We start from the raw sequence: 24,367 nt of genomic DNA on the forward strand, positions 1-24,367 counted from the left end.
ACAAACAAAAGATATTTACCAAATGTGCCCACCAATTACATGAGAGCAAATCAGTAGAATCAATGGGGGGGGCGGAGCCTAAGCACAATTCTATAGACTTTTCTAATTGTTTTTTTTTTTCTCCTCTCCTGTTGCATTCTGGAGCATTCCATGTGCATCGTGTAATAATGTATCTTGCTGTTCTGTGCTATGATGATGATGACGAACCACCATCATAATTATTCCTATTAACTCGTTGTTATTGTATGAGGTGGAACTGTAATTAAATAAAACAGATCTATTTGTATATCAAGGCAGGCCAGTTTGTCCAACTGAACAGAATGGTCAGTTTATTTTGTGCTTTTGGCCCTAACATATAGAGGTGGGGGCAATATTTTGCTGTTTATACATTGTACACAGATAATCTGTTCAAACTATGCTGTACATTGTCATTTAACACATCCAAAATGTGCACTCAAGATGGGGTTAAAATAGACAGTAGAATATTGTTTCCTTTTCCCTCTTCACTGGGAGGTCTTTTTTTGGGGGGGGGTATTAGTTTAATTTTTACTTTATAGATTTTACATTATTAGATTATACATGTGATACATGTTATACACCTGATCAGTTTGTATGACCATAGCAAATGTATTTCCTTCTGAAACTAAATCATCTTGGTAATTTGCTGTTCTATCTCAAGTTAGACTAATCCCAAGAGGCTCCTGGGCGTGTTCTGCTCTGCCCCTCAAACCTGCTCCTTTCTTAAGTCAAATAACAGCCTTTGCATCTCTGAGGAGATGCCTGAACAGATCGGCCTGGTGAAAACAGTATTGAAACTCATGAACACTCACCTTGTCATCTGCTTCACAGATTCAGGCTCAGTATCACCCCCCCCCCCCCCCACACACACACACACACACACACACACACATCCTGATGTACTTGTTTAATCTCAAGAGCTCATGGTTTCTCTTTAACATCCCTGCCTTAAACAGCATGTGCAGCTATGTCCATTACCTGAGATGTAGCTCATCAGAAGACAACTGGTCCAACGTAGAGTGCATTAAGAAACACCTGGTGATTAGGTGTGATTGGGCAGAACAAAGTGAGAGCTAGATGGCGGTTTGAGCAGTTTTTACAAAGCTCTGCGTAGATTCTCACATGTTTTGCAGCAGTGTTACGATCCACTTTACATATGTGAAGATGTGGGTTGTGTTGTTTGTTTGTTTTTTTTGTTTGTTTTTGTCATTTACTTGCTGTTTGATCTAGTCTGTTTCTGGTTCCATTTTGCAAATGGGGGTCTGAGGATCAATTGCGCTGTACTGTGCAGATCTACGCAGTACCCAGAGCTCTTCTTTCTGATCCTTTAATTCAACACTAAAATTGCACTCAATCATTTGACTGCAAAGAAATCGTGGGAAAAAAGGCACTGTATGCAGTCATCTCCCACTTGAAGCCAAAGTTCACATCCTAGGCTGGTTGTTTGGGAAATCAAAACCAAGTCTCACTTTACTGTACACTGCGTACCACTTATAAATCGAAACATATCAGGTAATACTTCATAGCAGCTAAGACGTAATATTCAAATGATGACACAAGCGTAACTTATGTCAGCCATTAAGAATGAAGTGAACTGCAATTGGTGGTGTTGTGCTCATACAGCAGAAGAAATACTGTAATAGGGAACAGAGTGTCTCAAGTGTGTCTAGTCTTTCTTTGGTCAAGCTGGATAGAGCTAAGTATATAACCTGTATCAGTACTGTTCTGCATGGTATTCACTCAGTGTCTCTTGTGATAGAAGCCTCATGAGATCCCCTTCAAATCTTGTCTGACGCCAGTGTCCCTTTACTCTAATTTAGCTTAAGTACACGTTGAGCAAGATCGCTGGGTTGCCAGATTGAAATGTATTGATCTTTACTGCCAAATGTCATGACTTCATCTTCTTTCGGTCACATGCACCAGAGGTTGCATTGTTTCCAAAAACAGATGTCAAGTTGGTCGACTTCAGAACTTTGGAAAGCTCATGGATGCAAACGACATCAACAAACGGTGTTGATTTCCTCCACCATCCCTCTTTCATTCATTCCAGCTTCGACCCATTCTTTTATTTGTAAGCTCTCTTCTCCCACCATAAGAAAGAAATGCACTTAGAACAGTCTTTCTTTTTCTGCTGAGAATGTTTACGACAGAGTCATTAAAGACAGACTCAGCAACATCTGTTAATTACACTGTAGCTTGTAATGGTGGGTTATATTAATGACCAGTATCAACGAGAGAGAGTAGCTGAAAGCAAAATTGTCCAGATGTAGTAACACATTTCCTACAAATGTTTTGACATTACATATTGAAGTAAAGCGGAGTGCTGCAGTTGTTACAGGATGCGGAGGGTGTGCCAAGGGTGAAGTAATGAGTCATTGATGGTGGTTAGGGTGTGTCTTAAAGTTTTAGAGATGAAGCCCCAGACGGGACCAGGATTTTAGCCGTCTTCACACAGCTGTCCAAATCCCTTATATTCTCTGCTTTAATTTCCAGTGTTTTCTCAGTTCAGTAGACATTATTCTCTTTTTTTTCTTTGTATTAATTTAAGGATTTGCATAAACTGCATAAAGGATTTGCATAAACTGCACACAGGGCTCCCATGCACCATCTGAAGCATGACTTGCTTTTATCCATATTTAAATTTATTTCTTTTTCAGTTATGTATTTGAGGAGCTGGCTAATAACGTTGATCAATAAAATGCATTCTTTCTATCAAGATCTGTCTGTCGTTTACATGTTTTTATTGCTGTTCCCATCACATGCTGCACAGAGCTCGCTCACTGGAAATATCCCTACTTATTGTGAAGAGCAACTGTTTGAAAAACATCGAATTATCACCCTGAATTTGTGCTTTATAAGCATCCCAAAGTACGGTCCCGGTATTTTGTGCATGCGTGGTATTATGTCTAAGACCATCAAGGAAATGCAACGATGGTACCAAAGCGCTCGTTGTTACCTATCGGCTCCTCTCCTGCACGTGAGACCGTGAAGCAGGGCGCGCGCATCACGTTGGGCGGGGTCTGCTGCGCTGCGGCGGAAATACCGTTAACGCTCCAATAATCACCGATGTCCTTTAAACGTCACTGAAGACCTCGCCGCTTCTGTCTCTTGTTTTTGTTTTTTGTTTGTTTGTTTTGGGGGGTTTTTTGCGGAGGCGAGGACACCATGTTGGACATCTTGGTGCTGATGTTTTTCGCCATCATCGGTCTGGTGTTCCTGTCCTATATCATCTACATGCTCTGATGCTCGGATCAAGACGGTACCAATGGACCGGGACAAGACCGGCCGCATGCGTGGCCCATGTCTCCTGGGGATCCGTGAAGAGGTTAGCAATAATAATGTGTTCTGTATTGTGTTCATTTGCATATGGCCAGTTGGCTTGTGTTTTACAATGGCCACAAAAGTAGAAACCACCTCAGTCAGTCTCAGCACCAGTGACCCAATCCCCCCCCCCAACCTCCGTCAGATTGATGGTCGTTCATGTCGTTCATGACAGGGTAGTAGAATTAGACTATAATTCAGGCGCCGTGTGGTGCCCGTGTTTTATGAACACCGCGTACAAAGTACACAGTGAAACTATGCAGGTATATTGACACTGCATGATGGTTTAATAGGTAATGTGTAATACGTGTGTGTTTGTTTCAGAAGGACGCGTGGTTGGTGGGACCAGGCCTTGGGGGGACAGCAGGACAGCTCTGAAGGCATTTAACAGGACATGGCAGGACACCTGTTCAAAACAGCTTAGCACATTTGTGTCCATCCGTTTGCGCTTCTCTCCACGCAGTCTCGTGACTCCAGACGCAGAATACGTGAATGTCACTCTGTTTTGGAAACGAATGACGAAGATATTTAATATATTCCCCTTGTAAACTACTGTTTGTAATGGAGATGATCTTTTGGCTGAAAAGTGTGTGACTGTGTGTGTGTATGTGTGTGTGTGTGTTAGAGAGAGAGAGAGAGAGAGAGAGAGAGAGAGAGAGAGAGAATAAGAAACGTATGTTTTCTATCTAGGCTATATTTCCTTATTTTCTTTTAGCTAACCTCTCATCCACAGCACTGTAGGCTTTGCATGATTTTATTTTGTTTTAACTTTTTTTTACATCCAGTTTTTTATGCATGAGATCGACAGTGTGTTTCTGTCCTTTACTGAATAAAATGCCTTTTTGTGCAAGGTATCAGTTCTGCTGTAACTAATAATATAGTAATATTAATACAAGGTATAAGTTCTGTACTAATAATATAGTAGGCTATACAAATTTCAAGAAATTCAACCGGTTCGTCCTGCTCTGGCCAACTCCAAACCACTCAAAAAGCTCATAAAAGCGCGTCAGTATAATGCATTGGTGTATTTGCTCCAAAGACACGATGCTTTGACATAAAGGAGGTGAAATGAAATGAGATTTAGTATTGGCTATTTATCTCACTTTTTGTTCCCACTGTTGAAACGCAAACGATCTCCACAGCTCGTGTGGGCCTGGTGAACCGCTAACAAGAACAAGAGAACAAGAAAAGTGGATTTATAACTATCTGTAAAGGACACTATATGAGGGGCTGATTTAATTTATTTGGAATTTGACTTAGTTTGTATTATACTTTAGATACTCCTCAGTCATCCTGTAGATCAAAGATGATATTTAACTTGAAATAGCGTAAATTAGAGGTTTGATTTCAATGTTGCTTATTTAGCATTGCTAGAGTGGCCTCGCATATGAGGATCAGTGTAAAAGTAGGTCAGAGATGTATATGCTTATTAGCATAAATGGGAGAGTCACGGAGGCGGTGGTGATTGTGTTCACATGGTGTTCTTTACAAATGTCCTACGATTACTTTGGTTTATTAGACACCATATTAGAGATAGGTGTCCGTGGAGAGTACAGGTATTTGTATTCTACGCCCTTTGTCATCCTGATCGTACACCTTCACACATGGGGGTATAGCTCAGTGGTAGAGCATTTGACTGCAGATCAAGAGGTCCCCGGTTCAAATCCGGGTGCCCCCTTTGACTGTGTCGTTTTTAACCCTGTGTAACCGTCCGACAACAAGGAAAACTCAACTGGGAACACGGTTCCTTCCTTCGCCCTCCTCTATGGAAGTAGTTTACCAATTAACATAAAACACAAGACTGACACGCTTTCCTCTTTAGGTGTGTCTTTATGTGTCTTGTTCTGGATGGGCATTAAGAAAATATGACATGAATGTATGTATGAATGTCATAAAATATAACATTTCTAAATGGAATATATACTGAATTATCAAATTATCAAATAAATTATCAATTATTTGAACTAAACACCACCATTTCTTTCAATTCCATTATCTTAACAATTTAAATGACACCATGTAAGTAGAATGTAAGACGTTATATTTATCTAGCACCTTTTAAAAGAACCCAAGGTCTCTTTAAATTAACATACGCAACTTTGGCAGCAGGCCAATCACAATCAGACTGCCAATCAGAAGCTTCAGCCCCATGGGGGACTGAATTGGGTACAGGGAGGGGAGAGAGGACAGCACACAGGACAGACCACCATGCTCCACTGGTCATACAGACACAGATTCACACACTGGGCATGCAGACACGCACAATCATTCACTCCAATTAACACAACCTTCATGTTTTGGACCGAGAATTAGGGGGAGAAAGCTGTTTCTTGTAGTTCTCTGCTGCGATTACAGCGACATCTAACGGTAGTAATTAGTAGCCCACCTTAGAGCAACTTGCGTTTAGTTTGCGTGCCGGGTAGTGGATGCCCAAGCCGATCGATTACACCGAAATGTTCGTCCGCCTGTAGACTGAACCTTAACTTGCTCATACTTTACCTACACTGTCATACACTATTTCATTATCTGTTCTACACATGTTACTGTAAGCAGACATAATCAATAATTGAGTAACCAAACAGAGGTCAAAATGTTCCCAAGTCATCCTGTCAAATTAATTTACTCAAAAGTATTATGGCTGCATGAGAGAGCTAACCGCACACAGAAAACTCACACCAATTACGTAGTTTTACCCAATCTCCTGTAAACGTTAGTAATAAAAACGCTGCTTAAAACTTACAATCTATTTTGTCGTATTTATTGTACAACTCTGTCATTTATAGATTGCTGGTTTGTCTCAATTAGACGTAAATCTCTATATCTGAAGTAGGCCTAAATACGGACATTCATCTCTACATATCGTAACGATTATGCTGTCACACAAAACAAGCGCAGAGCGTAAAAGATTTCTTTGGTTGTGAGCTTAAATCTTTGTTCTTTGCTCGTTTCCTGATCCATGATTGTCTCTGTGACCAGCCAGCCTCTCCAAAAATGTGCACCAAAATCCCGCAATGTAGTCAGTACCATGACGTAGGTCAAAAAACAACCAATAGGAAATGGGCTGGAATTACTCAAACTACACAACAAACTCAAATGAACGGTTCCTCTTCAAAATATGACAAAAGCTGCAGTTACAAAAGTTTTTCATTTTGAGATACTTTACTGTAATGACAAACTTAGCAAGAAAGTTGATGTTGGTATGCAGCAACGTGATGGAAAAGTAGGTTTTATTTTTACTGTTTATTTTGTTTATTCATTCTTGAGTTCTACACACCACTGCTTACTTTATTGACTCTAGTTTGGACTTTATGTAAGACTTAATTCACTTTGAATCCATAGTAGCCTACACTAGTAGCACACTGAACTGATACAAATCTAGTGAGTGTGTGTGTGTGTGTGTGTGTGTGTGTGTGTGTGTGTGTGTGTGTGTGTGTGTGTGTGTGTGTGTAAATATATAAATCTGAAGAAGATTCCAGGTACTTAACTGCAGTGTATTTAGGTAAGTATATAAAAATTGTAGTGAAGTACACAAAGTTTTTAGAGAAGCAGAGCGTTTCTGAGAGAGCTGCTTCATCAGCTGTGCAAGCTTACATATGTATGCATGTACCATGTTTTGTAACAGAGGAACTCTGTAATTGAGGTCTGAAAAATGCTTCAAACATGGGGGTATAGCTCAGTGGTAGAGCATTTGACTGCAGATCAAGAGGTCCCCGGTTCAAATCCGGGTGCCCCCTTCGGCTGTGTCGTTTTTAACCCTATAACTGCCCTAACGTCACATATAAACACATCCCCAGCGACAATTAGGAAGGAATAGGTACAAAATCTAATTACCCGAATATACAAACGCGGTCCACTTTGTCAGACCTTGGCGATAGAGAAACACGTGGGAAACATGGTCCCTGCTTTTGCCACGTAGTCAGAGGGACGGGACAGGAGCGCCAGGATGTGTTGGGTTGTGTGTACAGCGACACCCAGTGGTAGTAATTAGTAAATGACCACATGTGATCATTACTGCAGCAGGCTTCAGGCTAACACGCATTATTAAAAACACGGCACAGAAACACAGTTGTGAAAATACTGGACATATTTGCGTTAATTGGGACAAATGCCAGCTCCCATTATTGCACAATTCTGTACTTTTGTAACTTCTGTTCTCGAACCGCCAACGAGGTTTGCGAGGTCCAAAAAATGCTTTGCTTAGCAATTGTGTAGGCTACTGAAATCACATGACTATCTAAGAACTGGTAGGCCATCTCATGGGGTAAAACGGGCAATATTAAAGAGAGCACATTACATACACAAGATAAATGAATGTTGTTACTCACAGATCATATATACAGGTGCTGGTCATAAAATTAGAATATCATGAAAAAGTTGATTTATTTCAGTAATTCCATTCAAAAAGTGAAACTTGTATTTTATACTCATTCATTACACACAGACTGATATATTTCAAATGTTTATTTCTTTTAATTTGATGACAATAACCATTGACCATTGACACCTTACACACCTTACACAAGCAGGACAAGACACAAAAGGTCATTGCAAAAGAGGCTGGCTGTTCTGTGTCCAAGCACATTAATGCAGAGGCGAAGGGAAGGAAAAGATGTGGTAGAAAAAAGTGAACAAGCAATAGAGATAACCGCACACTGGAGAGGATAATGAAACAAAATCCATTCAGTAATGTGGGGGATATTCACTAAGACTGGACTCCAACTGGAGTCAGTGCTTCAAGAACCACCATGCACAGACGTATGCAAGACACGGGTTTCAGCTATCGCATTCCTTGAACAAGAGACAGTGTCAAAAGTGTCTCATCTGGGCTAAAGACAAGAAGGACTGGACTGCTACTGAGAGGTCCAAAGTTATGTTCTCTGATGAAACTACATTTTGCATTTCCTTTGGAATTCAAGGTCCCAGAGTCTGGAGGAAGAGAGGAGAAGCACAGAATCCACGTTGCTTGAGGTCCAGTGTAAAGTTTCCACTGTCAGTGATGGTTTGACATGTCATCTGCTTGTGTTGGTCCACTGTGTTTTCTGAGGTCCAAGGTCAACACAGCCATCTACCAGGAAGTTTTAGAGCACTACATGCTTCCTACTGCTGACCAACTTTATGGATATGCAGATTTCATTTTCCAACAGGACTTGGCTACCAAAGCTACTAATGGTTTAAGGACCATGGTGTCCCTGTTCTTAATTGGCTAACACACTCGTTTGACCTTAACCCCATTGAAAATCTATGGGGTATTGTGAAGAGGAAGATGCAGTCCACCATGAAATATCAGTCTGTGTGTAATGAATGAGTATCCTCTACAAGTTTCACCTTTTGAATGGCACTACTGAAATAAATATTTTTCCGAGACTCTAATTTTATGACCTGCACCTGTATTTAAACCCTAAATCTGCCTCTTTGAGTTTCAAATCCTTTAACATAACACTGTGTGTGTGTGTGTGTGTGTGTGTGTGTGTGTGTGTGTGTGTGTGTGTGTGTGTGTGTGTGTGTGTGTGTGTGTGTGTGAGACTGGAAGCCTGGTGGGCTGAATATTTCTGTCTTCCTCTTTTTTATTATGTTATGATGCCTGCTGTAGTGTTTAACTGTCCTTTATAGTTGTCATCTACAGATATCTTAAAAGAACATTGTCTTTGTTCTGTCATAAAATTCTTTCTGTTTAAAAACCTGACCATCATTCATTTACTCACTGTCTTTCTCTCCCTTACACACTGTTGTACCTTTAACATTTCTAAGTGCTTTTAAGTGAGTGAGAGAGCGAATGATTATTATGCCAATGGAGTTCAGAACACCATTAGGTAAAATTAAAATAATTCTTCCCTCTGAACTTGGAGGGTGGGAGTCATGAGATGTATGTGAGCACATGACTTTGTGCTCATCCCCTGTGCTGATATGTCACCAGTGACTCTCCAATATCCTTAAGAGCTTATTTAATATTTCCAGACCCTATATTTAATTTTATTCCACTGTAACATGGTTTAAGTCAGAATAATAACCTCAGTGAGATATTTTGAAGTTTCTAAACATAATCGGGGCTGACAAATGTACGTGTGTCTGGGTTATTTATGTGTGTATGTTGAATGCCGTCCAAGCGTGTTCTTTGTATAAAGTTACTGTAATGCACTATTGTCACTGATCGTCAAATCGTCCGTTTATACAAACCTGCAACTCACATTTATGGATGAGGCCTCTGACAAATTAAATGGTTTTCACACATCCCAGTCCAGGTCTGCAATGGGTTATACCAAAAAAAGCTATCAATAGGGGTTTCGATGCGATGCTAAAGCAGTGAGCTGATCCACTGACCTTAATATGTTGAATTTGATTACATGCTTTAAAAGTGTATAATTTGAGTGTGATTCATATAGAATAAATTGCAATTCAAAGTTGGAAATTACGTTGCGTATTTTTCGGACCTCCCTAAAAAGAGGAAATGGGCCGAGCACTCATGCCTGATCATGTGACTCCGTCCTGCTCGCCATTTTCTTCCTCTCCACCGGTGATTACAGCGTTCTCTGGGATTCGTGACTAACTCCCGCACTCCGTGACCCACTCTCAAGGCCCCGTCACTGTAGAAGACCCGTTCACAAGAACCTCAATATCCACACCGGGTATATTTAGGCTTGTTTACCTCTTCGTGGTTTATTTAGTTTGTGTCCTGAACGTGCAGGAGAATGTCCGCCGAGAATCCCGAGTACTCGCCCTTCTTTGCGGTGATGGGCGCCTCAGCAGCGATGGTCTTCAGCGGTAAGAGACGCGCCGTTCCAGCTTCACGCCTCACTTACACAAATGCAGCTTTTAAATGATTATATTTATTGTATGGATCAGAATAAGCATTATTTTTATACTGAATGGGCCGACATGAACGATCTTGTGGAGTAGCTCCGTCTATGGGGGAAGGGAAGGTTTCCATCAGGGTACGTGACGTCCTAATTGACGTAATGCCTGTAAATAATTTATTTATCCAGGTGTATAGATGGATAATTTTATTAAAATGTTGGCTAAATGACATCAAACCTTGTGCCATATGCGATGGCGAAGGTGAGTATTGCCGTATGAGCTGGCACTGTTGGGTTAGCGGGCTTATTGGCTCTCGTTTTTGCGCAAGGGCATTTTACTAAATTGGTGTCGTATAAACGGCTTGTAATTAAACCTACATTTGGTGTTTCATATGATCACATATTTGTGCGTTTATTATAACATAACGGAAAAGATTTCATTTTCACGTCCGAAATTGTTCATTTCTAAATGAAAACCATTGAACAACGTAAGTGAAGTCCAAGACACATTGCGACACTCCCATTTTAATATAACGTGTATAATACAACATGTATATGTGATTTTCTCATAACAGGCGTGCATACTTGGCATATTAATAGACGCGAAACAGAAAGCTAGCCAACACTGACTAAACGAAAAGCAGTATATCCCGTGGAGGCCTCGCTATATTCCGTGTGTTAAGGCGAGCGTGTGGTGGTGGTGTTAGTGTTGTACTCCCTCCACAGGCCTGAGGTCCGTCATGTGACTGCTGACCAGAACAGCCGTCAGCATAAGGGCCACACTAACTTATGCCAGTTTCTGACCTTGGCTTCTTAAGAATTTTAACAGAGTGCATTTACACACATTCATGCACAGAAGAGATTTAGATGCAACAATTATATATATATATATATATATATATATATATATATATATATATATATATATATATATTTATATTTTTTTTTTTTTAATGCTGCATACAGTGGGATCAGACCTGTTAATTCTGATAGAAAGTATTTAAAAATGTATTGTATAAAGATCAGTCTTTAGTCTTGTCTACTATTTTAATGTTGCCTAACAGTGTTTGGAACTTCTCAGGCATTGCAGTCATTTCTACCTCTCTCTACACTTCTCTACCTCTCTCTATACTTCTCTACCTCTCTCTATACTATGTCTCTGTAGCACTAGGAGCTGCTTATGGCACAGCTAAGAGTGGCACAGGCATTGCTGCCATGTCTGTGATGAGGCCAGAGTTGATCATGAAGTCGATCATCCCTGTCGTCATGGCCGGCATCATTGCCATCTATGGTCTGGTGGTGGCTGTTCTTATCGCCAACAATATTTCAGACAACGTCTCACTCTACAAGTAAGTCATACACGTGCTCGTTTCTAATGTAATTAAAAAAACGTAATTATGAAAACTAAGCTTTACGTATGTTTCAAAAGTCATACACATGGATTAGTAAGTTGTGCACAAGCCATACCATATTAAATGCACTGAATTTAGTAATGGACTGCCCAGTTGCTCATTACAGTTAATATTTGTTATGGAAATGCCAGTAATTTACCATTCAATAAAGCAGTCTTTCCAGCCACCTCTCGAAACGCCACACCCCATGAATCAGCAACTACACCCGTTCCCCTAATTATTTTCATCTTCCTGTTTGCATTTGTGTGTCACCCAAGCAGTTGGTTTCAAATCTGTTAAGATTTGGACCCAACAAATCTTGCTTGATTCTGAAGTTGTGAAGTAAATCGGAATCAAAAGGTGTATTATGTATACCCAACTGATCACAGTGGGTGGTCTTGTATAGATCTGAGTGAGTGGGTTGATCGCTAAGTCCTCCGTGTGTGTGTGTGTGTGTGTGTGTGTGTGTGTGCAGGAGTTTTCTTCACCTAGGTGCTGGGCTCAGCGTGGGCCTGAGTGGATTGGCTGCTGGCTTTGCCATCGGCATTGTGGGAGATGCAGGCGTCAGGGGCACTGCCCAGCAGCCTCGCCTCTTTGTGGGCATGATCCTCATTCTGATCTTTGCTGAGGTGCTGGGGCTGTATGGGCTTATTGTTGCCCTTATCCTCTCCACCAAGTAAATTATGTTAATATCAGTAATAATGATTATTATAAGAAAACCACCACCCACCCACTACAAACAAACACATGAACACCGACACATACATCCACTTAATGAAACACTTCGAGTAACTACACCACAAGAACCGAAGAGAGGGGTGTGTGTGTGTGTGTAAGTGAGTGTAAGTATGTATGTATGTATGTGTGAAAGTGAGAGCTCCCCCCCTCTGTGTGTATTATAGTAACCTGATGTGCGTCTCCTTGTACATGCGCTGTGTAGCCTGTGTTCTTGTCTTGTTGGTGTATAGGTAGATGCCCTTAACCCTACCGCTACACATGTTTGTGTTTTTTTTTTGTTTTGTTTTTTCTTTTCTTTTTTGAAGAACAAATTCTTATTTGTCATACATTTTTGGGACCATTTCTGATTCTAACTCTGATGTTGAGGACCTAACTGTAAAAAAGAAAGAAAAAAAAAAAGCATTTTGATTATTTATGAAGATTTTGAAGTGTTCATGAAACTGCTTAAATTGATTAAAGTCTTTATTGAAATCCCAATGATCTATATATAAATACATGTATCAAAATATATATATATATATCTGTATAGGTAGGTGAATTGCACTGTGGGTAAATTGTGCTTGGAGTTCCTCTGGATGTAATCATTGGTAACATGGAGTTTTGTTTGTCTATATCAAGATATTGGTGTGGAAGTTTACAGGGCGTGCTATTGCGAGTTTATGCACGCGTACGTATGTGTGAGAAAGTGTACGTTTTAATTCTAAGGTGACATTCTTTGAATATGTGTAGCGTTATACCCGTAGTTACTACTGTTACTGGTTGCAAAGATGGGCACAAACCAGCCCAGCCCGTCCTGTTTCCAAATAAAACTTCAACTTCCTCTTCTGGTTGTGGTAGTTTCTTATGAACAGATGTTTTCGGCACACCCGAATGATTTACCATGAAGCGTGATCCTGCTAACTTTTGATGTTAATTCAAACTGAATAACTTAATTCATTTAAATCTTGAAAGCAGGAATCACCTACCTGGTTACATCAATGATGCTCAGTAATGAAAATGCAATTATTTGTTGCATTTTGTAGTAAGCTTAAAAAAAAAAAAAAAACATTTTTGGCCCGCTCCCCTGGGCGGTGGTGGTTTGGGGCGGCCGGGTGCTCCTCGGCGGGAGGTGGGCCCTGCCGGGTGGTGGGTGGCTTTCCGGGCGTGTGGCGCCGTGGCTTTGCCGCTGGCCCACAATGGGGGGGGGGGCTCTGTTCCCTCTGGTTCCCCTGGACCTGCGCTCCTTGACTGGTGGGGCGCTGTCCGGGGTCTCTCTCTCCCGCCTGCGGGGGCGGGCATGTGAGGGTTTCTGGGAAGTGCGGCTCTGGTACTCCACCGCTCCTTGGGGGGCCGTGGGCGGGTGGGATTCCCAGGTCTCTCTCTGCCCACCTCTGGCCTCTGGGGGAATGTTGTCGCAGCTACCCACCCTTGCTGGTAAGTACATTCCATACATCTATCCTATGTTGCACTTTTAGGTTGCACATAAACACACACTCACACACACCCATACATCGCACTCATTTGTACTATGTGTATTTGGTTTACTTTCTGTTCTTCTTTGCAGTGGTCATTTGAGCTGGTTGCGTGTTTTATTCTATTTTTTTTTTCTTTTTCTTCTTTCTTTTCCTGCCTCTTTGTCTTTTCCCTTTTTATTACTTCTCTCCCCCTCTTTTCTTGGTCCACCTAACCCCAATAATTATCACTTTGCATATTATCACTATATTGTTATCACTATACTATATATTATACAGAATTGTTATAATTGCCATTTAAATCTGTACATAAAAACAAAGTTGTCCTCCAAAGATGGGGGGGGTGGAGGTGGGCCAAAAAAAAAAAAAAAAACATTAACACCTTTCATGAATTTCTTTAATGAGTCGAGATGACATGGCATGGACTTGCATGTATTCCATTATACTGAATTCAGGATGAAAATATGCAGTGAAGTACAAGAATGCTTGTGTGATGAGAAGACAAGGTACACGGTTGGCTAAGACAGCATTCATCAACAAAAACCAAGCCTAATAGGGCCGGTGTTGGTTTGAGAGAGTAGCCATGTTCTGTGGTCACAGTAGTGTTATTCACTACAATTATTTTCTATTTGCATGTACTATGACTGTTAAGGTTTTCATAGTCCACACAAAGCAACATACCAAAATACCTGCATATTAGCTTCACCAACTCCAACTTCACAATATATACCTAAAAGCAGCCTGATTCCCATGTTCTGATAGACACTACAGTGGCAGTCATATCCAACCAGTTAAAATGTCAGTTATGACATGTCATATTTCAGCTGCATCTCTTCCTACAGCCTAGTGTAGTCTACAAGAAGAACAAATGTCTAAGTAAAACATTAGAGGTTTCTCACAGCCTGTATGGCGTTTTTCCACTTTGAATGAGTATCATCTGTCAAAGATTCTGTACAACGGAACTACTATAACGTTCAACCCTTACCATCCCCGATGTGAGCACACTACAGGTGTTCTCCATGGGGGGGCGTTGAAGAGCACTGACAGGTATTTCATGCCTAAGAAATACTTCTAAAGTGGAGGCTATGAGCATAGAGTACGCAGTACTGCAGTAATCATAATTCTCTGTGTAAAAATCCCGTGTAGACATTGTCAAAAGTATCGTGCACATCTTGAACCATATACACGATCATAGTCAAGTTTTTAATTCACGGATCCCACCTCATGATTTTAAGGGCGGAAGTGTGCGTCCTTAAAATGTCTGGATCTCAGTCTGAATTTATTGGCACCACGGATAAACATGGGCCAAAAGACCACAGAAAATACACATCATTATTAAGTGGGACTAATGAGAATACTAACGGATGACGCCAGGGGAAGGAGACCAAATCCAGGTGTCCGTTTGGACTCTGTAACATTATACTAGGTTGAAAACTTGAGTTATGCAGAATGTAGGTGTAGAAATACAAGAAGCAGAAATACAAGCTCACAGGTGTAAGTGTTATACCGGTGCAGGGAGGGCCGCGTCCCTTTGCACTGTTAAAGACCCCTAGACTCCTGTACACTTGTGCAGTATGGTAGGCTATGAGAATATCGTCGTGTAGCACTTCAAATCACAATCAAATACGTAATAACATATAAACGTTTTTCAGGGATCTTTTGTCACATATACAGAAACAAGTATTTGGTGGAGTCAAATTTTATGATAAACTGTTTTTTTTTTTTAGATAAACGTTGAGAGTTGTGGGTCATCAACTGATTTACAGGGTTGCCAACTTTTCAAAATCACTTGAAGTGAGATTTGATTGGGGGGGGGTACATAATTAATAACATTAATTATTATATATATATATATATATATATATATATACATTAAACTATCCCACCCATTATCTGTTGGTCCCATCGTAAAAATGGGGGCCACTGTTTACGTCTATGGCGAAAGTGGGTCATAGAAAGAACATCACTAACTGGACGATCTAACTAACTGGACGGTGAAGGCTCGGACCTCTTCTCTTCACAGGAGACACAGATAGCCGGACACTCTCACTCCGGGGTGTGATAGCCGGACACCCTCACTCCGGGGTGTGATAGCCGGACACTCTCACTCCGGGGTGTGATATATCACGAAGGAGGAGTGTGCACAGCCTGTCAGGTGACCTCTACCTCCGCTGGCTGAAGACGCCGTCCCGGCTGTAGCTACAGTTAGACCTCTTGGTTGTCACAAGACGGAAAAAGCGCAAATGTGGTTCTGTCTCTTGACGACTGACTGACTGGATTTTATGCGACTCCCAGTGGGAAGTGAGTGGACGGCGAGAAGCGGAGGAACCATTTTGTCTCGCTCGGCTAGCGGGCCAAAGTTAGTCCGCGGGCTGACCGCTTCGACTAGGCCCCAAAACACCATTCGAGACGCTTTTTCTTCATTTTGTAGTTAGAGACGTTATCGGTGCATTTATTCAGGCCGGGCTTGTTAAGATAAATGTTTTTTGTAAGGATTTAACTGTCCGTAATGAAGAGGAAACGTGTTGTGAGAGACTGTTGTTGGTTAAAGGCCTCATAACGTACTTTAACGCGGGTTAGTGGGCACCTTGTGCTGCTACACAGCCCACAGTCACCTCGTGATCAGGCGATAAACATGGACATGTTTCAGGACATGTTTCAATAGTCTGTAGCTACATGACCCACAAACAGCTTCTCCTATTAGTTTAGCAAGCTGAACTATCCAAATAGCTATCAAGCCAGATGTCTAGCTAAGTGCAAATCTACATTGCGTGAAGCACTTGCTGGCCATGCTGTCAAAAAAGGCACAAATACCACATTTATATCTAGTTGTGAACTATGTGTTTGCAAATAGATTCACATGCATGTGGAATCAAATATTTTAATAGCAGGTTGCCTTAGGCTATGCCTAATATTTTAAGTGTCTCCAACCGTTCTGTATTCTTCATACTCTTTTGAGTTGCACAAAAATGTACTGGTTACCAGCCTTGTGCTTTGGAAAGCTGTAAATGCAGTAGCCTTATGTTCAGATTTATGGCAACACAAGGTGCATGTCCAAGTGGCTGGTTGGTGAACACTTTGCTTTGTTCGCAGGTGTTGTGGGGTTTGGCTGGCATGTCCAGGCGCAGAAACAGCCGAGCGTGGCGATACTTGTGGAGCGGAATCCGACGGGACGCAGATGCGAGAGCGCTGGTGGCCTCAGACAGCGAGGAGTGGGGCTATGATCGCCTACAGGTGTGTGGACATGCAGGTGTGAGAGCCATTTCCACATCGTCCTTAATGTTGCCATGAAATTGAACACTGAGATGTAGTCTACGCAGATAAGTCGCTGCAGATGCGCTGTTGTGTTTTTGCATTTTGTAGGGTTTCGTTTGAAGTTACTGAGGTAATCTGAAAGTAAATGCACGTGCTTGTGTGTGTTTGTGTGTTGCAGAACAGTGATTCTGACTCCGAGGCTGAATATCCGGGCATTGTGCCCTCGGTACCGAGTGCGGTTCCGGTAACTGGAGAGTCGTATTGCAGCTGTGATTCTCAAATGGAGTCGAGCTGCAACCCACGTCTGCGCAGTTATGCACGACTGCGTGACTGCCACTGTGGCGAAGATGACCAGGGTACGTTTGTGCAGCCTGTCTTTCCCTTAGCCCAGTCCCTCAGGCTTCTGACCGTGCGAGTCTCTTGATTGGCCGTGCTGTGTGTCTGTCTCTCCGCGTACCAGAGTTTGATTGGGTGTGGGACGAGGGCAGCCGCTCGGCTGCAACCGTGCTCAGCTGCGAAAACAGGAAGGTGAGCTTCCACTCGGAGTACAGCTGCGGCACGGCGGCCATCCGCGGGTGCAAGGAGCTTTCGGAGGGTCAGCACTTCTGGGAGATCAAGATGACCTCGCCGGTCTATGGCACGGACATGGTGAGGACCCGGTGCACGCTAACCTTAGAGAAGCTGTGTTTCATATTCACTGCTAATGTACAACCACCAGCCACTTCATTACAAATCCCTATTTTCATCCACTTTGGCGAAGACGCGCACATTTTAGCGGTGCCTGTAATGAGTGTATAAATGCAGTGTGTGGCCCATCTGTTGGCATGTGCAATTTGTCCACCGTCCTCCATTGTGTTCATCACTGGTTAGTTTATAAGCGCAGGACCGGTGATGACCTGAGCATGTTATTTGACTCTATTACTTTATTGCATCAACATTAACACTGGTATGGTGTTAAGCCAGTAGTTATGTCCTGATACTAATGATGCGCCTGTAAGTTATGAAACTAGAATGTGCAGTATGTTTAATAATGCCTGTCAATGTGTTGTGTGGATTTGATAGATGGTTGGCATTGGTACTTCAGATGTGAACCTGGATAAATACAGACACACATTCTGCAGTTTACTGGGCAAAGATGAAGACAGTTGGGGCTTGTCATATACAGGTAAATGCATTCACAGTGATCTTAAAGCCCTAGGGAGGGTATTATGTACCACTATAGTGATTAACATAGCGGAGTTTGTGTCTTCAGGTTTGCTGCATCATAATGGTGACAAGATGAGCTTCTCGTCTCGGTTTGGCCAAGGCTCCATCATAGGAGTTCATCTGGACACCTGGCATGGAACACTCACCTTCTTTAAAAACCGCAAATGCATTGGTAAGAGCCACTTTACATCCACCAAACACCCAACACTAGGGAATGTTTTTGAATTCGTGTGCACCAGTTTGGTGTTAACCAGTGTGGTTTTACTATATAATATGCAAAACTGGCCCCAGATGTCTGCTCATCATATGTTTTTTCCCAGAAGAATGCCAGTTCCAGAGTGTGTGAGTGTAGTAAAACTGATATGAAAGTGCAGAGCGTAAAAACATTCCCTGACAGTAGAGCGGCTGAATTTGAAACATTTGGGCTGCTGGGCAGTGTTTCCTGCTCTTTTTTGTTTGTTTGTCTTTTTCTTTGTAAACTACTTTCTGCTGCATGCAATTTTACATTTACAATTTTACATTTACATTTACAATTTTACATTTACAAATTTACATTTGTGCAAACGTCTCAGGTGTTGCTGCCACAGAGCTGCAGAACAAGCGCGTCTACCCCATGGCGTGTTCCACCGCGGCCAAAAGCAGCATGAAGGTGATCCGCTCGGTCTCCGCCCCCACCTCTCTCCAGTATCTCTGCTGCTGGCGCCTTCGCAAGCTCCTCCCCTCCGGAGCCGACGCCCTCGGTGTGCTTCCGCTCCCTCCTGGACTCAGACACCTCCTGCACTCCAAACTCGGCTGGGTGCTCAGCCTGGACCACACGCACCCACATACAAACTCACACACACACACTCCACCCGGACCGTCTTCAGGCAGCGACTCGGAAGACTGTGCTTCTGACCCGGAGGCGTGCCAGAGGAAACGCTGCCGCTGGACCTGAGGCTCTGCTTTCGCGCGTGTGTGTGTGTGTGTGTGTGTGTGTGTGTGTGTGTGTGTGTGTGTGTGTGTGTGTGTGTGTGTGTGTGTGTGTGTGTGTGTTTATGTACGTGCTGTATACACACAAATCTTCCTATATTTTATGTGGTGTCAGTCTGTCCTGTTGTACATAGATGTTTCATTTTGGGGTGCTCAGATGATCAAGTTGGCTGAAAAAGAACCTTAAGTTACATGTATTTCAGACAAGTTTGTTACTGATTTAACAACTAGTCTCAAGGTAGAGGACACTTTTGAACTTTAATCTCTGTGGGTCTATGGAAGTCTCAGCTCAGTGTATAGAACATTCATACATGTAAAACACATGCCCTCTTTTTTTTATCTCTTTAGAGCTGTGCGCTCTGTTTTGTCACTGACTACCTTATTGGGTTCTTTGTTACAGAACATAATGTCACACTGTCCCTTCCTCTAGAAGCAGTTTAATACATCATGTCAGTATTTTCATTAATAATTAGCATCAATGCTCTGTACAGCATCATGCTTGTATCAGTTGAATTATGGGTAAAATTGAAACCCTAATGGATGAGAAGATGGTGTACTATTAACCTTTTTATGTTCACCATCCAAGTTGGCAACTGCAGTGACCAGGTAGACAGCAAATTCTAGTTATTGCATTAATGGAATTTCAAATTAATGTGTACTTTATTGATAGGAAGAAAGTTGGCAAATATGGAGAGTTTGGAAGAACCGTGGCGGTTTACACAACTATGACTCCGTGCACCAGTTTATGACATAAATGTGATCAGATGTTCTGACCAAAATGGGTCCACTCTACTGATGTGTTTTTTGACTGATGTGTTTTTTGACTTATCTGGCTTTCATCCAGCCAGTTAAGAATGAGGAATATAAGCTACAGGTGTCAAGTCAAGTCAAATTTATTTATATAGTGCTTTTTACAACACATGTTGTCACAAAGCAGCTCTACAATCGTATGGGTCCAGATCCCTAATGAGCAAGGCAGAGGTGACAGTGGCGAGGAGAAACTCCCTATGGTGTGATGGGCACTGGGGTGTGTAACATTACCATCAGTTAACAGCAGGGGTTGTTGGAAACTGCAGAATACATTTAGGTTCTCCCATAGTTCACTGGGTCAGAAATGTCGCACCATCTTAAACGTTTGTGCAGTTCATGTGACCTATCATGTGACCTTGGGCCACTTTTACCTTGATGCAAAAAAAACAGCCATGGTTAGCAGTCTATTAGTGGCAGAAAGACGTATTCACATATGTTGACTGGCAAACAGATAGCGTTGGTTAGGTCTATCACAATATGGATAACTATGTTGTGGTGATAATGCCATGTTATTAAAACGTATGCATTGGGATACAGTACAATACCAGTGGATGGTGTGACAAGGTTCTGGATTTGTCAAAAAAAAAAAAAAAAACACTCGCCCGATCAGAATGCTGACAGCCCACAAATATTTGATGATTTATTAGTTGACTGAATTGCATATTCTGTTCATTCTGGAAAAGCAGTATTGGCAAAAACCAATACCACGATACTGATTATCAGACATTATAATGTGCTGCCCTAGTGTGTTTAATTGATGTTTGTGACATTTAGCTTTGATTTTGGCTTGTTATTTTCTTAATTCAGATGCTATCTGAACAATGTGCACTACCCATTGTTCTTATGAGCATATTTCTTTACATCTCTCTGTGAGGGTCATATTTAATCAGTATGGGGTTTAAGTGTATATAGCTTTTGTAATTCACCTTTAAAAGTTTTTTGTTATGCATTAAGCACTTTCTTCTGCTTACTGTATGTATACAAAATACATGCAGGTCCTCTATGCTGTGGTCTGTACATATTGCATGTATTAGCCTTTTTTCTCACTCTGACTAGTATATATCAAAGATTACATTTGTAAAATAAGCTGAAAGAAAAAGCCTATATATGCATAGAAAAAGAGTTTAGAGATGTAGGTTACGTTTTACTTTTTTCAAATTCATAATAAAGATTAAGAACTATTGTCATTTTGTGCATGTTACTTAAGTTGTAACTTGTGCAGCTTGACTGTACCTTTTTGTAGGTAATTTACTGAAGAGGTTTGAAAATGACATTTTTAGGCCTTTGAAACACGTACGTTTATTTTTTCCACATACAAGACAAAATAAAAACAATAGCGCTTTACTACGAACGGCGTCCCTGGCGTTAATGTCAAGACGACTGGGAACCAGTGATGTGAGATCACGTCCAGACGGTGTGCTGCTCTTGATGCACCGTACCGGAAGTTACGTTTGTGGAGGTCAAGTTAAAGCAGAGTACCCAGTAAAACCATCTGAAGCCAAATTATAGAGGTAAGGCGAATGTGCTACTGTATATAGTGTTTTATGGCCATTCGTGTCATTTAATTTAGAAGATGACATTTTTGCTAACACAAGATTTAATGTGTTCTTCATGAGCAAAATCTGGTGGATCTGCATGAGAAGCATGTAACTAGCCAGCTACATGTGTAGAAGGTGCACCAGCAGGCTGACCAGCGTTACCTCCAAAGGGCGTGAGGTTTAACGGGTGGTTGTAATGTAACTAAACATTTTCTTTACAGCGATGTTGTCGCGGTTTATTTCTATTCTCTCCACGGCTTTACATGCTGCCTACAATGGCTGTGAGCGATATGCTAGCAGGCTGAGATATCATGCTCCCTGGGATGAGCATACATCATCATACCAGTGACTGTATATACAGTCAATGCATCATACCAGTTACTTGTATGGTTATCAACAGTGTTGGAAACGTTACTTTAAAAAAGTAATTAGTTATAGTTACTCACTACTTGTTCAAAAACTTAACTGAGTTAGTAACTGAATTACTCTATAATAAAAGTAACTCATTACCAGGGAAAGTAACTATTTGCATTACAGTTAAAAAATGTTATATGCCAATGAATAAGGATTTTTTAAAGCAGTTTTCAGTCAGTTGAAATAAGTAGATCAGAAAGGTGTTTAACTTTTGATATTTATTGCACATCAACAGATGCAGGATAAAATCCTTTAAAATCCCAAATCTTTGTAAAAAAAAAAAAAAAAAAAAAAGCAAAAGTAAACAGTTACACTATATAAAGTGCATTTACATCTTTCAAATTAAATATTAAATTAAATTCTCTCAATCTGAGACAACTAGTTTGTTCACAACAAAAATAAACTTAACAATAAAACCTCTATTCTTAATTAAATAAATCAAATACCCAGTCTGGTAGGCATTCAGGAACTTCAAGTATTTTCTTAAATAATGTTTATATTGCCACCTTGAAAATGCTAATTTTTCTTCGGCTTGCTCCTGACTCGCCATTTCTGCCTCTTCTCCGGTTGTGTCGTGTGCTTCGGCACGCGTGTAAAAACACTGGCTCTGATTGGCTACCACAATGCTGCCTTAGCCAATCGCTTACTGACTTGTTAAGTTAAACAGGTGTTACACCGAGAACTGTGACCTATCGAGATCTGTTACTCCTCACTAGTCTGGGCAGCGGTCCGCTCGAATTACTGTTAGTATATCAATATATAGTAACGCACCGCTTTTAATGACCAGTAACGTCAACGGCGTTCTAACGACAGGAAAAGTAATTAATTATATTGTTACTGACAAAATGACGACGTTACGTTATTCACAACACTGGTTATCAAGACCCTGCAAGGTCGTAATGCAAGAATATAGTTATATTTTAACACTTTAACCGGTAATGGTTCATCTTCATTTGACTCCAGCCGCCATGGTGAAGAAGAAGCGCTTGAGGCTCATCGCTGAAATGGCCCGGAAGGTCCGAGCTTACCGGGAGCAGAAGAACCGGCCGCGGGACTCGCAGCGCTACGCGGTGGACTACGAGAACATGACACGACCGTTCACCGGGAGGAAGTTTCCCGTGCTGGCCTGGACGGACGTGCGGAGGGAGACGACCCTCTTCACGCTGCTGTCCGCCATGCGCGTGTTCGGGGTGGGGCGCCTCTTCACGCGCAAGTCCTGGCTGGAGGAGCACGAGGAACCCTGCTACTGGAAGATCACCAAAGTGAAAGTGGACTACACGGCAGACGTGAGGGCTTTGTGCATCTTCATCTTGATGCTTTCCGTTGGTTTATTAAGAGACGTGAAACCTAATTTTAATAACTTGTCTTGGTTTCCTCCTGTAGAATATGGACCATGGTAAAGCATGGGGCCTTTTAACATTTAAAGGTAAGTAGACTGTCAAATCCTTCTAACAGACAACAGTTTTGCAAAACTGCACACACACCAATATATATTTTATAATTTTTTTTCCTCTCTCCAGCCTTGTTTAAACTCCCATGACCAATTGGCTTTCATAAACATCAGACCGTGTAGTTATAAATGGTACGCTTACTCAGTGAGTTGTGTTGCAGGTAAAGAGGAGGAGACGGAGCGGGAGGTGGAGAAGGTCATGTACCACGACTGGAGACTGGTGCCCAAGCACGAGGAAGAAGCTTTTAAGTATTTTGAAGCTGTGCCAGAGCCACCCGTCAGGCATGTGCGCTACCCGCCGCTCCTGCGAGCTATGATTCTGGCAGAGCAGGCCAAGCGGCTGGGTGTGGAAGCCAGCAGTCTGCCTGAACCTAGCCTCCCTCTGAAACGACTCGAGCTGCTCAGCAAAGAGTACTTCCGCATCCAGGACGAACGGAGAAAACAGGAGGGGACCCCAGTCTAACGTGCTCACACGGGAAAGGGAAAGGTCCACCTTCCTTTGATGAAGACCCTGCATCAGTAAAGATGACCGTGCCCCCACCAACCCCTACACCAACCCCTACACCACCACCATTCTACTCAGCATGGCACTTAACTGGTGTAGAAAAAGCTTTCCATATCCAAACGCGTACATTAGTCATTGCAGGTGAATACTGTCACAGGTCAGTTTAAAAGTGCTGCTTCTGTTGATGCATTGCAAGAATTTGTGACATCAAGTCTCCAAATGCTCTAAAAATGGCTAAGCCTTTTGTGTTTAAAGATCAGCACTATTGTGGCTATTTCTTTAGCGCACTGGAATCACACCCTGAGGACATTTCTTTTTAAGGTCTAGGCCTCTCTACTGTATGTTGTATTTACTAAAAAGGTAAACGTCTAAACTGTGTGTAACGTTCATTACTGCGTGAGCTATGGTGACATTTGTATTAAGAATATTTATGAATAAAAACGTGCGTTTAAAACTGGAGCATGGCACTCTCTCTTGCACTAATGCAGTCAAACGTCATACCAGGGCAGG

The 24,367-nt window shown here is 41.8% G+C and overlaps 4 protein-coding genes and 2 non-coding genes across 13 annotated transcripts in view; all 6 read left to right on the forward strand.

Moving 5' to 3' along the window:
• Positions 1-4,193, forward strand: part of lasp1 (LIM and SH3 protein 1) — an 18,844-nt gene extending 14,651 nt beyond the window's left edge. For 2 of the 3 annotated variants that reach the window (XM_076997122.1, XM_076997124.1), the window contains exons 7-8: positions 1-3,343; positions 3,664-4,193. The exon at positions 1-3,343 is cut by the window's left edge and continues 1,189 nt beyond it. The gene's annotated coding sequence lies outside the window, so the exon portion shown is untranslated. The remainder of the gene's footprint in view (positions 3,344-3,663) is intronic. The other variant, XM_076997123.1, reaches the window with a different exon arrangement.
• Positions 4,194-4,945: 752 nt separating this feature from the next.
• trnac-gca (transfer RNA cysteine (anticodon GCA)) lies at positions 4,946-5,017 on the forward strand. The gene has a single exon. It is a non-coding gene; the product is annotated as a tRNA-Cys (tRNA).
• A 1,984-nt stretch (positions 5,018-7,001) lies between these two features.
• On the forward strand, positions 7,002-7,073 carry trnac-gca (transfer RNA cysteine (anticodon GCA)). The gene has a single exon. It is a non-coding gene; the product is annotated as a tRNA-Cys (tRNA).
• Positions 7,074-9,819: 2,746 nt separating this feature from the next.
• On the forward strand, positions 9,820-13,079 carry atp6v0ca (ATPase H+ transporting V0 subunit ca). Its single transcript, XM_076997125.1, has 3 exons — positions 9,820-10,098; positions 11,296-11,479; positions 11,997-13,079. Exons 1-3 carry the CDS (start codon positions 10,026-10,028, stop codon positions 12,199-12,201), a joined length of 462 nt encoding a protein of 153 aa, XP_076853240.1. The 5' UTR covers positions 9,820-10,025; the 3' UTR covers positions 12,202-13,079.
• Positions 13,080-15,654: 2,575 nt separating this feature from the next.
• On the forward strand, positions 15,655-20,599 carry spsb3a (splA/ryanodine receptor domain and SOCS box containing 3a). 6 transcript variants are annotated; one of them, XM_076997146.1, is made up of 7 exons: positions 15,655-16,069; positions 16,804-16,960; positions 17,144-17,321; positions 17,426-17,613; positions 18,028-18,130; positions 18,218-18,343; positions 18,744-20,599. In XM_076997146.1, exons 1-7 carry the CDS (start codon positions 15,993-15,995, stop codon positions 19,103-19,105), a joined length of 1,191 nt encoding a protein of 396 aa, XP_076853261.1. In that variant the 5' UTR covers positions 15,655-15,992; the 3' UTR covers positions 19,106-20,599. The 6 variants fall into 6 exon arrangements, with proteins under 6 accessions (XP_076853261.1, XP_076853265.1, XP_076853263.1 ...); XM_076997150.1 differs by having other exon boundaries at positions 15,663-16,011; XM_076997148.1 differs by having other exon boundaries at positions 15,664-16,069; positions 16,804-16,944.
• Positions 20,600-21,301: 702 nt separating this feature from the next.
• Positions 21,302-24,316, forward strand: mrps34 (mitochondrial ribosomal protein S34). Its single transcript, XM_076997152.1, has 4 exons — positions 21,302-21,461; positions 22,866-23,188; positions 23,286-23,328; positions 23,514-24,316. Exons 2-4 carry the CDS (start codon positions 22,871-22,873, stop codon positions 23,813-23,815), a joined length of 663 nt encoding a protein of 220 aa, XP_076853267.1. The 5' UTR covers positions 21,302-21,461; positions 22,866-22,870; the 3' UTR covers positions 23,816-24,316.
• Positions 24,317-24,367: the final 51 nt, after the last annotated feature.

The sequence above is a fragment of the Brachyhypopomus gauderio genome, chromosome 2, assembly GCF_052324685.1.
Source record: "Brachyhypopomus gauderio isolate BG-103 chromosome 2, BGAUD_0.2, whole genome shotgun sequence".
In the NCBI taxonomy this organism is placed as follows: Eukaryota; Metazoa; Chordata; class Actinopteri; order Gymnotiformes; family Hypopomidae; genus Brachyhypopomus; species Brachyhypopomus gauderio.

Excerpts from the sequence above, each read along its gene's own strand:
- atp6v0ca (XM_076997125.1), top strand. The coding sequence starts at position 10,026 with ATGTCCGCCGAGAATCCCGAGTACTCGCCCTTCTTTGCGGTGATGGGC. Across the intron at positions 10,099-11,295 it reads AGCAGCGATGGTCTTCAGCG|CACTAGGAGCTGCTTATGGC; the intron begins GTAAGAGACGCG and ends ATGTCTCTGTAG. Across the intron at positions 11,480-11,996 it reads GACAACGTCTCACTCTACAA|GAGTTTTCTTCACCTAGGTG; the intron begins GTAAGTCATACA and ends GTGTGTGTGCAG.
- spsb3a (XM_076997146.1), top strand. The coding sequence starts at position 15,993 with ATGCGACTCCCAGTGGGAAGTGAGTGGACGGCGAGAAGCGGAGGAACC. Across the intron at positions 16,961-17,143 it reads ACAGGTGTGTGGACATGCAG|AACAGTGATTCTGACTCCGA; the intron begins GTGTGAGAGCCA and ends TGTGTGTTGCAG. Across the intron at positions 18,131-18,217 it reads TTGGGGCTTGTCATATACAG|GTTTGCTGCATCATAATGGT; the intron begins GTAAATGCATTC and ends TTGTGTCTTCAG.
- mrps34 (XM_076997152.1), top strand. The coding sequence starts at position 22,871 with ATGGTGAAGAAGAAGCGCTTGAGGCTCATCGCTGAAATGGCCCGGAAG. Across the intron at positions 23,189-23,285 it reads AAGTGGACTACACGGCAGAC|AATATGGACCATGGTAAAGC; the intron begins GTGAGGGCTTTG and ends TTCCTCCTGTAG. Across the intron at positions 23,329-23,513 it reads GGGCCTTTTAACATTTAAAG|GTAAAGAGGAGGAGACGGAG; the intron begins GTAAGTAGACTG and ends GTTGTGTTGCAG.